Source organism: Phodopus roborovskii, unplaced genomic scaffold (assembly GCF_943737965.1).
Source record: "Phodopus roborovskii unplaced genomic scaffold, PHOROB, whole genome shotgun sequence".
Classification (NCBI taxonomy): Eukaryota; Metazoa; Chordata; class Mammalia; order Rodentia; family Cricetidae; genus Phodopus; species Phodopus roborovskii.
The window spans coordinates 73605900-73620046 of record NW_026126418.1 but is presented as its reverse complement, the minus strand read 5'-3'; the positions used below and the strand labels follow the sequence as shown (position 1 = coordinate 73620046).

At 50.4% G+C, this 14147-nt stretch overlaps 1 protein-coding gene across 1 annotated transcript; it reads left to right on the top strand.

Annotated features, from left to right (window-relative positions):
• Nucleotides 1-3294: 3294 nt before the first annotated feature.
• Nucleotides 3295-14132, top strand: Fpgs (folylpolyglutamate synthase). Its single transcript, XM_051185213.1, has 15 exons — nucleotides 3295-3482; nucleotides 4698-4826; nucleotides 4913-4966; nucleotides 5715-5779; nucleotides 8189-8303; nucleotides 8393-8474; nucleotides 8591-8648; nucleotides 8744-8846; nucleotides 9124-9201; nucleotides 9443-9590; nucleotides 9679-9768; nucleotides 10505-10655; nucleotides 11095-11170; nucleotides 11748-11814; nucleotides 13246-14132. The coding sequence occupies exons 1-15, from the start codon at nucleotides 3345-3347 to the stop codon at nucleotides 13653-13655; spliced, it is 1764 nt and encodes a 587-aa protein (XP_051041170.1). The 5' UTR covers nucleotides 3295-3344; the 3' UTR covers nucleotides 13656-14132.
• Nucleotides 14133-14147: the final 15 nt, after the last annotated feature.

Here is a 14147-nt window from a genome sequence, read left to right as displayed (position 1 = left end):
TGAGCATGTGTACTGCAAGTCACCCTTGCATGTCTTAGTCTTAGGTTTTGCTCACATGTGGCAGAAATAAGGAAGGGAAATGATGCCATTATGTCATTGCATGGGGCAGCAAAATACAGGAAACAGCCCACAGGAAACTAGCCAAGGATGCAATAGCATTTTCACACCTGGAGTACTCCACAGCTCAGTAAAGCAAATCAGTCACAGGGGCATCTACATACCAACACAGTCTGGAAGATCCTGTGTAGAAAGCCTTGTGGATAGGCGAGCAGGATGGCTCAGTGGCTGAGGCACTTGCCCCCCAACCTGACAACCTCAGTTTGATCTCCAGGTCCCACATAGAGGAAGAAGGGAACCAATACTGCAAGTTGTTCCCTGACCTCCACAAACATGCTATGACTGGCAAGTGTGTGTGCCAACCCTAGCACCAGGGAGGAAAAGGTCCATGGAAGCAGCATGGTATAGAGTTGCCTGTACAGGGTTGATTATGGTCTATGAATATGAAATTGCTCCATTGGCAGTGTGTTTGCCTGATGTATTTTAGCCTTGGGAATGGTCCCTAGCACTGTATAAAGTGGATATGACAGTGATGCATGCCTGTAAACCCAGCACTTTCTAGGTGGATCAGGAGTTCAAGGGCAGCTTTAACACAATGGAGACTTAGAGGCCAGTGTGGAATACATGAGGCCTATCCCAAAATAGTAAACAAATGGAAAATCATGAAAACTGTCCTTGGGGATAGCAGAGTATACTCAGGTCCAAGGCAGAGGGTGACATGCTCAAGGTCCAGGCATACCACTTACAATTCTGTGTTGCAACTGGAATAATGCCAGTTTTGATCCATGGGATTGTCAGTGCTTTGTCTTCCATGTCTGATTTCTGTTTCCAGTTAGAGCTGATGTCTACAGTGTAAATGTTCTAATGTTTAGCCAAATCCCCAGCCCCTCTATCGTTTTGACATGTCAAAGATAATGAAAATTGGGGCTGGAGAGATGGCTCAGCAGTTAAGAGCATTTTAATTCCCAGCAACCCCATGGTGGCTCATTAAGTCCCTGTAATTCAGGGGATCTTCCCCACCCCATACGTGCTGCCCTCTGCTGGCACTATACCAGGTGCTGCACAGACACAAATACAGGTAAACACCTACACAAAATAAAAAGTAAATTAAATGAGAAAGAAATTAGGTTGAGCACAATGGCATACAACTGCATTCCTTGAACCTTGTATGCATTTCCAGCACTTGGGAAGCTGAGGCAGAAAATTTACAGAGAATTAGAGGCAAGCCTGGGCTGCAGAGGGAGTTTCAGGCCACTGTAGGCTATCTGGTAAGACCTTGTCATAAACAAGCAACATCAAAAACAAACAAACAGAAAACAACAGTTGACCTAACAAGGAAAACAAAAGAGGGGAAGGAACTTCGCTAAACCAGGCTCGTAGACAATCGGGGCTTTCTGTCTCACTCCACTGGAGACATCAGTCCTCCCTTGGGATGCTGTACCACTTGTTACAGATCTGACAGAGCTAAAAAAAATCACCCTCAGAAGCTGGGCAGTGGTGGCACACACCTTTAGTCCTAGCACTCAGGAGGCAGAGGCAGGTGGATCTCTGTGAGTTGGAAGCCAGTCTGGTCAACAAAGCTATTCCAGGACAGGCTGGCTCCAAAGCAATACAAAAACAAAAATTACCCTCAGAGAACAAAACCAGGTACACAAGTTTGTTCACTCGCTCTGTAGGCAGGAGGATCAAGAATGTAAAGTCATCTTTTGCAGCATAGAGAATTTGAGACTAGCCTGGCCCAGCTAAGGCGTCTCAAGTCCACCTGGGTTATAGACTGAAACCCCATAGGGGGAAAAAAGAGAGAGAGAGAGTGGGCCAAGAACCAGAGAAGCTGTTCACTGAAATATGCACTTGGACACTTTGATCCCAGCACTCAGGAGGCCAACCCAAGCAGATCTCTGTGACTTTGAGTTCAGCAGCATGTTCAGAGAGCAGAAGTCCAGACTCCTCCCCAAACATGTTTATTTAACAAGAGACAGTCTCTGCTCTTGTTAAGTCCAACGTAGGAAAGTGGAAGGCATTGAAAACTCATCGCCATTCAAAGAGCCACTTTCTCTCCAGTGCCTTCCACAAGTAGAGGGGCCTTCTCACACACAATTAGGTGAGATTACTGTCCCTTCCCCCTATTGCAGTCAAATCCACTCTCTATTTCAAGGGAGTTCACAGAGTGCTAATCAAGATCATTCTCACCCCAAAGCCATTATAATTTTAGCCAGCCAGATTTACTCAAAAAAAAAAAAAAAAAAAAAAAAAAAAAAAGTTGGTGGTGGCACACTCCTTGAATCCCAGCACTTGGAAGGCAGAGGCAGGTGGATCTTTGTGAGTTAGTTCAGTTCAAGGCCAGCCTGGTCTACAGACCAGACTACAGACCAGACTGTTTCACAGAGAAACCCTGTCTCGAAAAAAACAAAACAAAAAATTATTCTGTATTTTTGCCTGTTTGTTCGTCTGTGCACTATAGAGTATGCCTGCATGTCTGATGCTTTTGGAGGTCAGAAGTGGGCGACCGACCCCCAGCTGTCCTGGGACTTGAACCCTGACTCAATTAGAACCTTGGTACTCTGGAAGAACAGTCAGTGCCTTTAACCACTCCAGCCCTAACACACTTTATATAGGGCCCCAAAGCCATGCAGGAAGGAGCATTCAGGGAGCAACTGGGGTGGAAGTCTTTGCCAGGGTCCTGGTCCTCTTCTTAGCCTGGAAATGCCCCTGCACCCAGCAGGCCTTGGTAGGGGGTGTCATTCCTCCCAGTAGTCTTCTTAGGTTTCTCAGAGTGAGAGGCCTCAGATTCCTGACCTGCAAAGGTCACATCTCTACTGTGCCTGAGCCAGGACATTTTGGTGCTGGAAACTGATGACCACCACCGTCTGCCAGCTCCGTAATTCTATCCCAGCTCAGAGCTGGACTGGCCTGAAGCAGGGACTGAGGCTGCTGGCTCGGGATGGCTATTTTGGGATATGTAGCAAAGCCCTTAAGACCTGAGGCGCAGAACTTTGGAGGATGGCGACGAAAAGAGCGCAATGTCCCTTTAAGGTCCCTTCTACGAAACCCCACCCTCACCCCGCCCTTCCCGGCAGTGCGCCCCTCAGAAGCAAGGCGAAAGCGGCTCACTGCCCTGCGATCTGCCCCTTATAAAGATGGCCGCGATAGGGCGCCGATTCTCATTGGTCCAGAGGTCTTGATAGACTCTGATTGGTGAATCTCAGAGGCGCGTCAGCCGGGTGGGGCGGGGCGGGGCGAAGCGGGGCGGCACCGGTCCAGGCCTAGCTTGCAGTGGCATCAGGACTATGTCGTGGGCGCGGAGCCACCTGCGCTCGGCTCTGTCCCTGGCAGCTGTTTCAGCGCGTGGTGCAACAACCGAGGGCGCAGCGCGGCGGTGGTTGAGCGCGTGGCCCGCGCCGCAGGAGCCCGGCATGGAGTATCAGGTTTCTGACCCGCGGTGGGACAAATGGTCGCGCACTGACACGTGGGCTAGACTGGAGCCGCGTTCCGCGCTCAGCCAGCTGATGGCGGCATCTGAGCCTGAAGTTGCGGGGTTCGGGAGGCGGTGACATCCCGGAGTCCAGGGGAGGTGACAGGGACCGGAAAGTTGGGCTCAGGGAATTCTGAGGGTGTGTGTCGCGCATTGCAGAGGTTAAGGGCGCTGGTGATAGACCAGGGCGTCCAGAGTCTGAATTGAGCTTTAGAAGTTCCAGTGAGCCTAGAGTCTGCACGGCAGTGAGGGATGAGGGGGAAGAAGTTATGGAGTCCAGAGTGGAAATCCCAGGAGGATCTGGGATTGGGGTCTCCGGGACTCGAAGACTGGGAATCCAAGTGTTCAAAATTGGCTGGCAGACAGGCAGGAAAAGAAGCAATAAAGAGACCAAGAGTCTGGAAAACAGAATATGTCTGTAGATTGCTGAGCCAGGGTCAGTTATCAATGACCAGAACTTGATGCTAGCCAGGCAGGTGGCACCGGTTTGAGCTCAGTGAGGCTCCCAGCCAAGCCTTGAGGCTAAGAGGGCAGGCGACACGGGTCTGATGCCTGAGGGGAACTACCTAAGCACAGGCTTCTCAGAATGTAGATATAATTGACACACACACCTCTGCATTTATTTTCTGTCCCCACTCCCATTCCTAAAGCCATCTCTCCTGAGGCTCTACCCACCTGTGGGTTCTGGCTGGATGACCTGGGCACATCTTCCCTCCCTCTGTATCTCCTCTTCTAGCTCTAATTGCTTTCATCATCTTGTCTTACGGTTAGAATGTGGAACTCCAGAGTCTTAAGAAATTCTAGAATTCCAAGTCCCTAGATGTCGTGGTCTTTGCCCCAGCCCGGTGGGTGCTCAGTATAGTGGCAGAATGAATGAGGAGGAAGGCCCAGGGGTTGTGAAGGTGAAGGCTGAAGGCATAGAGGCTTGGAAAGGCAGCCCAGGAAATGAAGGTTCGTCCATCTTGGCAGCTTTACCTGACATTCCCGGGTGGGGCTGGCCTGCCCCAGGCTCCATCTTTGCTAGAACTGGAAATATGCCAGGGTTCTCTCCTCACCAAGTAAGTGTAGACCAAGGCAGCAGGGTTGCTATAACAGGCCTGGCTTTGCCACTGGTGGGCTGAGTACCTCTGTCCTTAGACTCTCACTGAACTAGAACTATGGTTGCCAGGATGCCGTTCGCATGCTCAACACCCTGCAGACCAATGCCAACTACCTGGAGCAGGTAAAGCGCCAACGGAGTGACCCTCAGGCACAGCTGGAAGCCATGGAGGTGTACTTGACACGGAGTGGGCTGCAGGTAAGGTAGTAGGTCCTGTGAAGCACCCCTACCCCATCTGCTTGGGAGCCCTGTGGCTGAAGAAGGAATCTTTCTGTCTGTTGTAGGTGGAGGACTTGAACAAGTTAAACATTATCCATGTCACTGGGACCAAAGGAAAGGTAAAAGTAATCCAAGAGGAGGTCACTTGGTAGGCTGGTGCCTGTCCACCTTTATTAGTTGCTTTTCTACAAGCTACTACCAAATAGCAACTTAAGGTGTCTTTTTAGGGTTACTGTTGCTATGATGAAACACCATGACCAAAAGCAACTTGAGAAGAAAGGGATTATTTCACTCACAATTCCATATAATAGTTCATCATCAAAAGCCATGAGGGCAGGAACTCAAGCAGGGCAGGAACCTGGAGGCAGGAGCTGATGCAGAGGCCATAGAGGGGGCTGCTTACTGGCTTGTTCCACTTGACCTCTTAAAGAACTGAGGATCACCAGCCCAGGGGTGGCCCCCCCAAAATGGGCTGGGTCCACCCCCATCGATTACTAATTAAGAAAATGCCACATAGGCTTGCCTACAGCCTGAACTTATGGAGGCATTTCCTCAGTTGAGGCTCTTTCTTCTCAGATGACTAGCTTATGTGAAGGTGACATACAACTGGCCAGCATGTGTGTGTGTGTGTGTGGGGGGAAGTTATTTGGTCATAAGTCCTGGGGGATCTGATCCATCATGGCAAGAGATCTCATTGCATCCTCAGTAAGGAAGTAATGGATTCTGGTGTTCAGCTTGCCTCTGGCAATCCTGTCTAGAAACTCCTTTACAGACTTGCCCAGAAACATGTCTCCTGGGTGGCTCTAGGTGCTGCCAAGTTGACAATCAGTATTAACCATCACTTTCACCCTACCCAATGCTTTCTAGGGTTCCACCTGCGCCTTCACTGAACGCATCCTGAGGAATTATGGCCTGAAGACAGGCTTCTTTAGGTACTGCATTCTTGGGGGGAGGGTCCCTTAGCTCTGTGGGGGGCTGTGGTACCATAGTCAAGGTCAGCCTGTATGTCGCTCTGCCACTGTTTATCCACTCAGCAAACGTTAAATCTACAGTGCCCATATTTGTTCACTAATGACAGCCATCAGTTTTCATATGGGAGAAATGGAGGGAAAGTGTCAGTATCTTGAAGTATGACCTAAATACTTGGCTGGAAGAGTCAGATAATCTTTTATTATGTTAAATTTCAAATGTAATTTTTGCTTTTGCTTTTTTAATTTTTTTTTAAATGTGTGTAGGTATTTTGTCTACCTGTCTGCCTGTATGTGTGCCTGGTAGTACAGAGGGTTTTGAGCCACATATGGGTACTGGGAATTGAACCAGGCCTTCTGCAAGAGTAGCAGTGCCCTTAACTACTGAGCTGAGACTAAAGGCATATGCTACTTCACCCAAATAGTATGCTTGTACACGAATACACACTCTGTGTGTGTGTGTGTGTGTGTGTGTGTGTGTGTGTGTGTGTGTGTGTGTTGAGGCTGGGTCTCTCTCACTGAACCTGGAGCTTCTGGATTTGGCTAGTTGAGCACTAAGTAGCAGCCAGCTCCAGGGATCTTACCTCTGCCTCCCCTGCAGTGTGGTCATAGTCTCATTATATCAGCTTTTTTGGGGGAGTGTGGGAATGCTGGGATCTGAACTCAGGTCCTCATGGCAGGTTCTCCAGATACAGTTTGTAAGTAGTGTAGAAATGCTTGTCAGTCAGTTAAGATGTCTTTGCAGTAAGGAGCAAGAGGAGCGCAGATAAAGGCTGCCTATGGCGTCCACGGCAAGTTTCCACAGGTTGGCAGTAGAGTTCTGCCAAGCCTTGGCTGCTGCTTGCCTCTGGAGGCAGCGCCCCCTTGTGGTGGCACACAGACATCAGATCGGGGGTAAAACCTGTGTCCTATGCTTGAGGTGTGTCTCGTTTAGCCTGTCACCTTAAAAGAGTGACATTTCGGAGGACTGAACCTGATTGTGCTCTTCTGGGTTTGTTCCCTGAGGGAGGAGCATATCCAACTTTGGTTTACATTTACTCTGTCAGTTGGCGAGCCATCGCCATAAGCATCAGAAACAGTTGGCTGTAGACATTTCAGGTCAGTGTGCGTCTCCTAAACTGATGTTTGTTCAAAATAAAAAAATGGAGTAGAATAGTCTTTTGGGACCTGAGTATGGTAGCACATGCTTGTATAATCTTTCCCTTGGGAGGTAGAGGAACAGAGATTTAGGGTCATTCTCAGCTAGTTGGAGGCCAGCCTTGGCTATATGAGACCCTACCTTAAGAAGGAAAAGTCTAAATAAAAAGAAAATATTTTCTTTTGAAAAGCTTGAAAACTCTAGTAGCTTTTTTGTTTGTTTGTTTGTTTGTTTTTGTTTTTTTCAGACAGGGTTTCTCTTACTGCTTTGGAGCCGGTCCTGGAACTAGCTCTGTAGACCAGGCTGGTCTCGAACTCACAGAGTTCCTCCTGCGTCTGCTTCCTGAGTGCTGGGATTAAAGGCCTTGCCACTAACCCCCAGCTTTAATAGCTTTTATACTACCTTTATTAGTGTGTATGTGCTTGTATGTGTGCATATGCCTCATGGAAGCATGTAGAGTAGTGTCTCCTTTACCACGTGAGTTCTTGGCATGGAGCTCAGATCATCAAGCTTGGCAGCAAGTGCCCTTGTCTCTGGCCCCCAGTAATAATTTTCTGAGTAAAACCTCTAGCCACTGACTTGGGCCCATGAGGCTTCTAGCTCAGCATGTGGATGGGGCAGGGGAATGGCTCTGATGGTTCTGCCTTCTGAATTTATTACTTTAAGAGTGAAAGGCAGGCCGGGTGTTGGTGGTAAGGCCTTTAATCCCAGCACTTGGGAGGCAGAGGCAGGCAGATCTCTGTGAGTTCAAGGCCAGCCTGATCTATAGAGCAAGTTCAGGACAGGCTCCAAAGCAATACAGAGAAACTCTGTCTCGAAAACCAAAAAGAAAAAAGAGTGAAAGGCAGGTGATTGTTGTAGGCGCACGTTAGCAGAGTCATTGATCTATATGCGGTGGGGAAGCTTGGGGTTTCGGGGGCCCAGAGGAGATGGTAGACCATCCTGGGACAGGGACATTTCCCTCCTTCCTGGAGGGGTGTGCCTTAGATGAGAGCGGTGCAGTAAGTAGTACCACTGCGTGGCAGAAGTCTAGGACTGGAGACTAAGTAGTTCTGAGGTAGGTGCTGGGCCTCGGCCTTGGCAGGGTCCAGGAGGCCCTAGCTAGGAGCTCGGACTCCTGAGGGCTTCTTGAACATGTGTGGGACACAGTTGTTTGTTTCTGAAAGAAGTCTGACAGGGCAAGAAAGGCCCTGAGGCTCGGGCAGGAGTCCCGATGACCCCAGGTCTCTCGGCAGCTCTCCCCACCTGGTGCAGGTGCGTGAACGGATTCGCATCGATGGGAAACCCATCAGTCCTGAGCTCTTTACCAAGCACTTCTGGCGCCTCTACCACCAGCTGGAGGAGTTCAAGGTGCTGGGGTTGGAGGGCTGGCCCATCTCCCCAGAGTGGGGACTGTGGGGGATGTGGGACTATGGCCTCTGACTTGTTCCTGTGTGCAGGATGACAGCCACATTTCCATGCCTGCTTACTTCCGCTTCCTTACACTCATGGCCTTCCATGTCTTCCTCCAAGAAAAGGTGGGTGTCTTCCCTAGACCCTGTGTCTGAGTCCTTGGGGAATATAGTGAAGGCAGCATCCTGCTTTCAGGTGCCATCTGGGCATTTCTTCTGCCATGCTGTCTGGTCTTCTGCAGGTAGACCTGGCAGTGGTGGAAGTGGGCATTGGCGGGGCTTATGACTGCACCAACATCATCAGGTGAGGGAGCTTCTGGGGCCGGCCTGCCAGCCGGCCAAAAGCCTATGCCTGGTGGCTCAGTACCAGGGGACTGGGAACCTTCTTGTCTCTTTCAGAAAGCCAGTGGTGTGTGGAGTGTCATCTCTTGGCATGGACCACACCAGCCTGCTAGGAGACACAGTGGAGAAAATAGCATGGCAGAAAGGGGGCATCTTCAAGGTACCATAGCAGGCCAGGGCAGATGTTCATGGGAGCCCAGGGCTGTCCCTTTAGCACTCCAGAAAGAATGGCTGTGGCAGAACCATCAGTGTTCTGGCTCAGGACCAGGTCCTTGGCATCTGCACACACAGTCCAGCTTCCCATTGCTCTCCCTGTGTGACTCAAGCCCCTCGGTGGCCTCAGTTGAGATCAGGCCCAGTCACAGGTCTGTGGGACCAATGGGGGCAGATGGAGGACCCCAGCATCCCTTGTCACTTTCTGCCTGGCCTGTTTGCAGCCTGGTGTCCCTGCCTTCACTGTGCTACAGCCAGAAGGTCCCCTGGCCGTGCTGAGGGATCGAGCCCAGCAGACCTCAGTGAGTGATTGGGTGGCCTGGTGGCGTGGTGGAGGCATGTGTTGACCTGAGTGATGGTGTCTCCTGTTAGGCTTCAGGTCCTCATGTGCAGTGTGGGTATGTGGTGGGGGGTGCCGAGCACAGCTGGTTCTGAGAGCAGGTCTTGGTCAGCCCCAATGGTTGGGGGATGGCTAGAGGGTTTTGTAACAAAGTGACAGTGGTGGCAGGTTTGTTGACCGGTTGTGGCCCTTTCCCTCCACAGTGTCCTCTGTACCTGTGTCCACCATTAGAAGCCCTGGAGGAGGGTGGGCTGCCGCTGACCCTGGGCCTGGAGGGAGAGCACCAGCGATCCAATGCAGCCTTAGCCTTGCAGCTGGCCCATTGTTGGCTGGAGCAACAGGACCACCAGGGTAGGTGGGCTAGTGCAGGCAGGCAGGTGGACAGTGTGAATGGAGCCTGCCTTGGAGGGGTCTAAAGACAAAGACTTATGTCCTGCAGACATCCGGGAGCTGAAGGTGTCCAGGCCAAGCATGCAGTGGCAGCTGCCTCTGGCACCTGTGTTCCATCCCACTTCCCACATGAGACATGGTAAGTTGGAGCTTCCTGCCCAGCCAAGGCCACCACATACCTTTGTTTCCCATAAGATGTATATTTAGCCCCCCATTGCATTGTTGTGACCTTTGAGATGCATCTTTTGGTTCTGTTTGGGGATTGGGGAAATTCTAGATTGTTCCTTAAGGTAAGCATTCCTCTCTGGTCTAGAGTTCACAAATCTTTGAAGCCTCAGTTTTCCTGTCTGCCAAATGGGATAATGATAGCACCCACTGCCAAGGGCCGTTTTGATGGTTCCTGATGTGACCTGAGTCAGATGCTGAGCCCATGGCCTAGAGGACCTGGAGCAAACTGTCAGTCAGCAGTAGCTGCTGCCTGTAGTCAAGCTGTAAGGCTGCCTCTCCTTCCATCCCTTTAAAACTGCTTTCAGCCTACAGTCGGTGCTCACAGTTAGACCCCATTAGAATAGTTCCAGTGTGCCAGGGTTACTGTCAGGGACAGCCCTGGCACAGACCTTAGGACACACTCTAGCCCCACCCAACCCTCACTTGCTATATGAGCTCAGAACTCTGCGACTGTCACATGGGAATCATGTATGATTGTGTGATGGCAGCCCCTGCTCAGGGTTGCCGGGAAGATCCCATGACGAGGCATCCCATTCTGGGAACCCAGGGACTGGCAATAGTAATAGGCTTTGGGTGGATCTACCTACAGGGCCAGAAGCCTGCAGGCCTTGTAGATCCCAGAGCAATGTTTTGCTTGCCTTTGCCAGGGCTTCGGGACACGGAGTGGCCTGGCCGGACACAGGTATTGCAGCGGGGACCTCTCACCTGGTACCTGGATGGTGCACACACTACCAGCAGTGTGCAGGCCTGCGTGCGCTGGTATTGCCAGTCGTTGCAGCGCAGCAAACTCCCTAGTGGGTAAGCTCTCTTGCAAGGCTGGGCATGCAGGGTTGGGGGTCCTGGGGAATGACCTTATTGGGGCTGACTTCATCAGTGGGCTGTAACCAGACCTTTTTAAAAATGTTTTACTAATTCTTTTATTACAGTGTTGTGGCTACATGGAACAAATTCTAAAATGTACTAAATGATGTTTATATAATAAAATCTATACCCTGGGGCTGGAGAGATGGTTCATTTGTTAAGAACCCTTGTTGCTCTTGCAGAGGACCCAGGTTCAGTTCCCAGTGTCTCCATGGTGGCTCACAGCTGTCTGTAATTTCAGTTCCAGGGGACCCAACGCCTAATGCAAGGTGTTAGGGCTGGACCAGTTTTAGAAGGAGTAGAATCTGGGGAAATGGCTGGAATAGGCTTGGAAAGAGGGTAGAAGGTACACACCACCCTTTTCTTCCCTATGTAGTGGGCCTGAAGTACATGTCTTGCTCTTCAACTCTACGGGTGACAGGGACTCTGCTGCCCTGCTGAAGTTGCTGCAGGTAAGGGACCTGCCTGGAGGGTGGGCAGCCAACAGCAGCGATTCTGGCTGTGTGGGTGCGATAGGCTTGGATGTTCTCAGCTATAAAACAGTGCCATTCCCTGTGCATAGTTTTGTTTGTTTGTTTTTCAAGACAGGGTTTCTCTATGTAGCCCTGGCTGTCCTCTGTAGACCATTTTGGGGAGACTGACCGTGTTCTAGGCTTCTAGGATCATTTCCCATTTCAGCGCAGGAGGCTGAAGTGGTTCATATCGAGAAACTACCCCAGCCTGGGTTTGGGGCCTGCTCTCCAACTAGACTACCTTAAATAGGTACCACCCAAATCTCCATTCAGTGCAGTATGCTTAGGCAAGTACTTAGTACAATACGCAGTGCAAGCTACAAGCCAGGAGGAGTACACCGAGGCAAATGGGGGTGAGGGTACAGAAGGCCTGTGGCTGGTTACTGCAATGCCACTAGTTCAGGGATGGTCAGTGTCTCTGGAGATGTGGGCCTGGAACAATATTCGGAAGTCAGGTGGGGATGAGGAAGGATACTCTTTCAGAAGACTGACACCACATCTCCCCTTGGCCTCCTAGCCCTGCCAGTTCGACTATGCCGTCTTTTGCCCCAACGTGACGGAGGTTTCATCCACAGAAAACGCAGGTGAGGGTAACAGATGGTATGGTATGGCTGATGCTGAGGGCCCAAGGTAGACTACTCAGTGAGGAATGGACCCTTCCAAACCATGCTAGAAGATAGCATTTTTTAAAAGATTTATTTTTATTGTATGCATATGTCAGAGTGCCTGCAAGTGTATGTCTGAGTACCTGACTCTTGTAGAAGCCATAAGAGGTCATTAGATCCCCTAAAACTGGAATTACAAATGGCTCTGGGTATTGGGAACTGAACCCAAGTTCTCTGCAAGAACAAGCAGCAAGGGTTTTTAACAACTGGACCATCTCTCCAGCCCCAGGGTATAGATTTTATTATAGAAACACCACTTTGGGGGCCTGGAGAGATGACTCAGAGGTTAAGAGCACTGGCTGCTCTTCCAGAGGTCCTGAGTTCAATTCCCAGCAGTCATATGATGGCTCACAACCATCTGTAATGAGATCTGGTGCCCTCTTCTGGCCTGCAGGGATACATGCAGACAGAACACTATATACATAATAAATAAACAAATCTTTGAAGAAAAAAAAAAAAAAAAAGACCTTTTGTGACATGTAGCCAAAACACCATAAAGGAATTATCAGGTGTAACATTTTTTGAAAGGTAGGTGACAGTCTACTAATGGCTATTGAAATCAGCTTAGTGGGTCTCAACTGGAATTTATTGAATACAAGAGTATGGAAAATGCCACTGTGCATTGCTTGAAGGATGAGCAGTTACTACTGCCTGGTGAAGAGTCAGGTCTGGGCATGCATGGAAGAATGCAAGTACCTACTTGCAATGTAAAATGCATTTAAAAGGTTTTTGTTGTTGTTTTCAGGACAGGGTTTCTCTGAAACAGCCCTGGCTGTCTCTGTGTAGACCAGGCTGGCCTTGAACTCACGTGCTACCACCCTCTGGCCCTAAAAGTTATTTTAATTACACTTACTTGTTTATTTATTTAGTTGGGGTTGGGGCACTGAGTGGAGGCCAGAGGACAGCTTGGGAGAGTCATTTCTCTCCTTTCACCGTGTCGGTTATAGGCTGTACACTAAGCCATCTCACTGGCTCCTAAAATGCTCTTTGTACTATACTGCATTGTGTTTAAAACTTTTTGAAGGAATGGGAAGCATGCAGATAGATGTCCAGGTCTCACCTTGGACCGTGTGTGGAGAGCTCTGAGATCTGTATTTTCATGCCCACCTGGTGAGGGAACCCCAGCTGAACACTTTGTAGAGATGAGCATGGGGGTTGTGGAGATGGGGCACCAGGCTCTGCTTTTCATGACATGGAGCAAGTTGCACTGGTCCCTGTCCACTGTGGGGGCAGCCAGCAGAGTCTGGTGAAGTGGTGCTTATAAAGGGCCAGGTGCTATGCAAGTGCTCACTGTGGGCCAGCCCCTTTCCCTCTCCCCTCCACTGATACGCCTTGTCCTGGACATCACAGACCAGCAGAACTTCACAGTGACTCTGGATCAGGTGCTGCTCCGCTGCCTCCAACACCAGCAACATTGGAGCTGCCTGAGTGAGAGACAAGCCAGTCCTGACCTCCTGTGCAGCCCCAGCCCAGAGCCTGGCAGGCCAGGCTCCCTGCCGCTGGCACTGCACCCGCCTCACTCTACTAGCACCAACTCCCTTGTTTTTAGTTGCATCTCCCATGCCTTGCAGTGGATCAGCCAAGGCCGGGATCCCATCTTTCAGCTCCCAAGCCCTCCAAGGAGCCTACTCAGCCACCCCACGGCCAGCAACGGGGCAAGCATTCTCCGGGAAGCTGCTGCCATCCATGTACTGGTTACAGGAAGCCTGCATCTGGTGGGCGGAGTCCTAAAGCTGCTGGAACCCTCCCTGTCCCAGTAGCCAAGGCGTAGGGTCAGAGGTGGGATCTTCCCACACCTTCTTGCCTCTCCATAGACTTTTATACTCAGTGCCTTTTGATTTCTGCTTCCAGATTCTTTCTGAGACTGGCCCAGGGCCCTAGGCTCTTGGTAGACTGTAGGGATGTGAGAGGCACTGCACCTCGGCCTCTCCGTTCTCTGTCATAGATAATAGGGTCTTCCCAGAGTCCTCACCATTGTAGGCTTTTAGCCCAACCATCTCCCTGCCCACCCTGCTGCCTTCTGGCTCAGGCCTATCTTATGTGCAAGCTGCCTGAGCAGCCTATGGACCTGACTGAGACTAGGCCAGAGACTTCCTCCTCCCTCCTGGTGCCTTCTAGGAAGAGAAAGGGCCCTTGCCTGGGCATTGGGGGACTGTGGGTTGCTAGAACTAATTGAAGCTTCTAAACCCTTTTTTATTTTTTTGTAAATAAATGACAAACTTTTGATTGATTCCTAACCTCTCCTAGCTCCC

Excerpts from the sequence above, each read along its gene's own strand:
- Fpgs (XM_051185213.1), top strand. The coding sequence starts at position 3,345 with ATGTCGTGGGCGCGGAGCCACCTGCGCTCGGCTCTGTCCCTGGCAGCT. Across the intron at positions 8,304-8,392 it reads ACCAGCTGGAGGAGTTCAAG|GATGACAGCCACATTTCCAT; the intron begins GTGCTGGGGTTG and ends TCCTGTGTGCAG. Across the intron at positions 9,591-9,678 it reads GGAGCAACAGGACCACCAGG|ACATCCGGGAGCTGAAGGTG; the intron begins GTAGGTGGGCTA and ends TATGTCCTGCAG.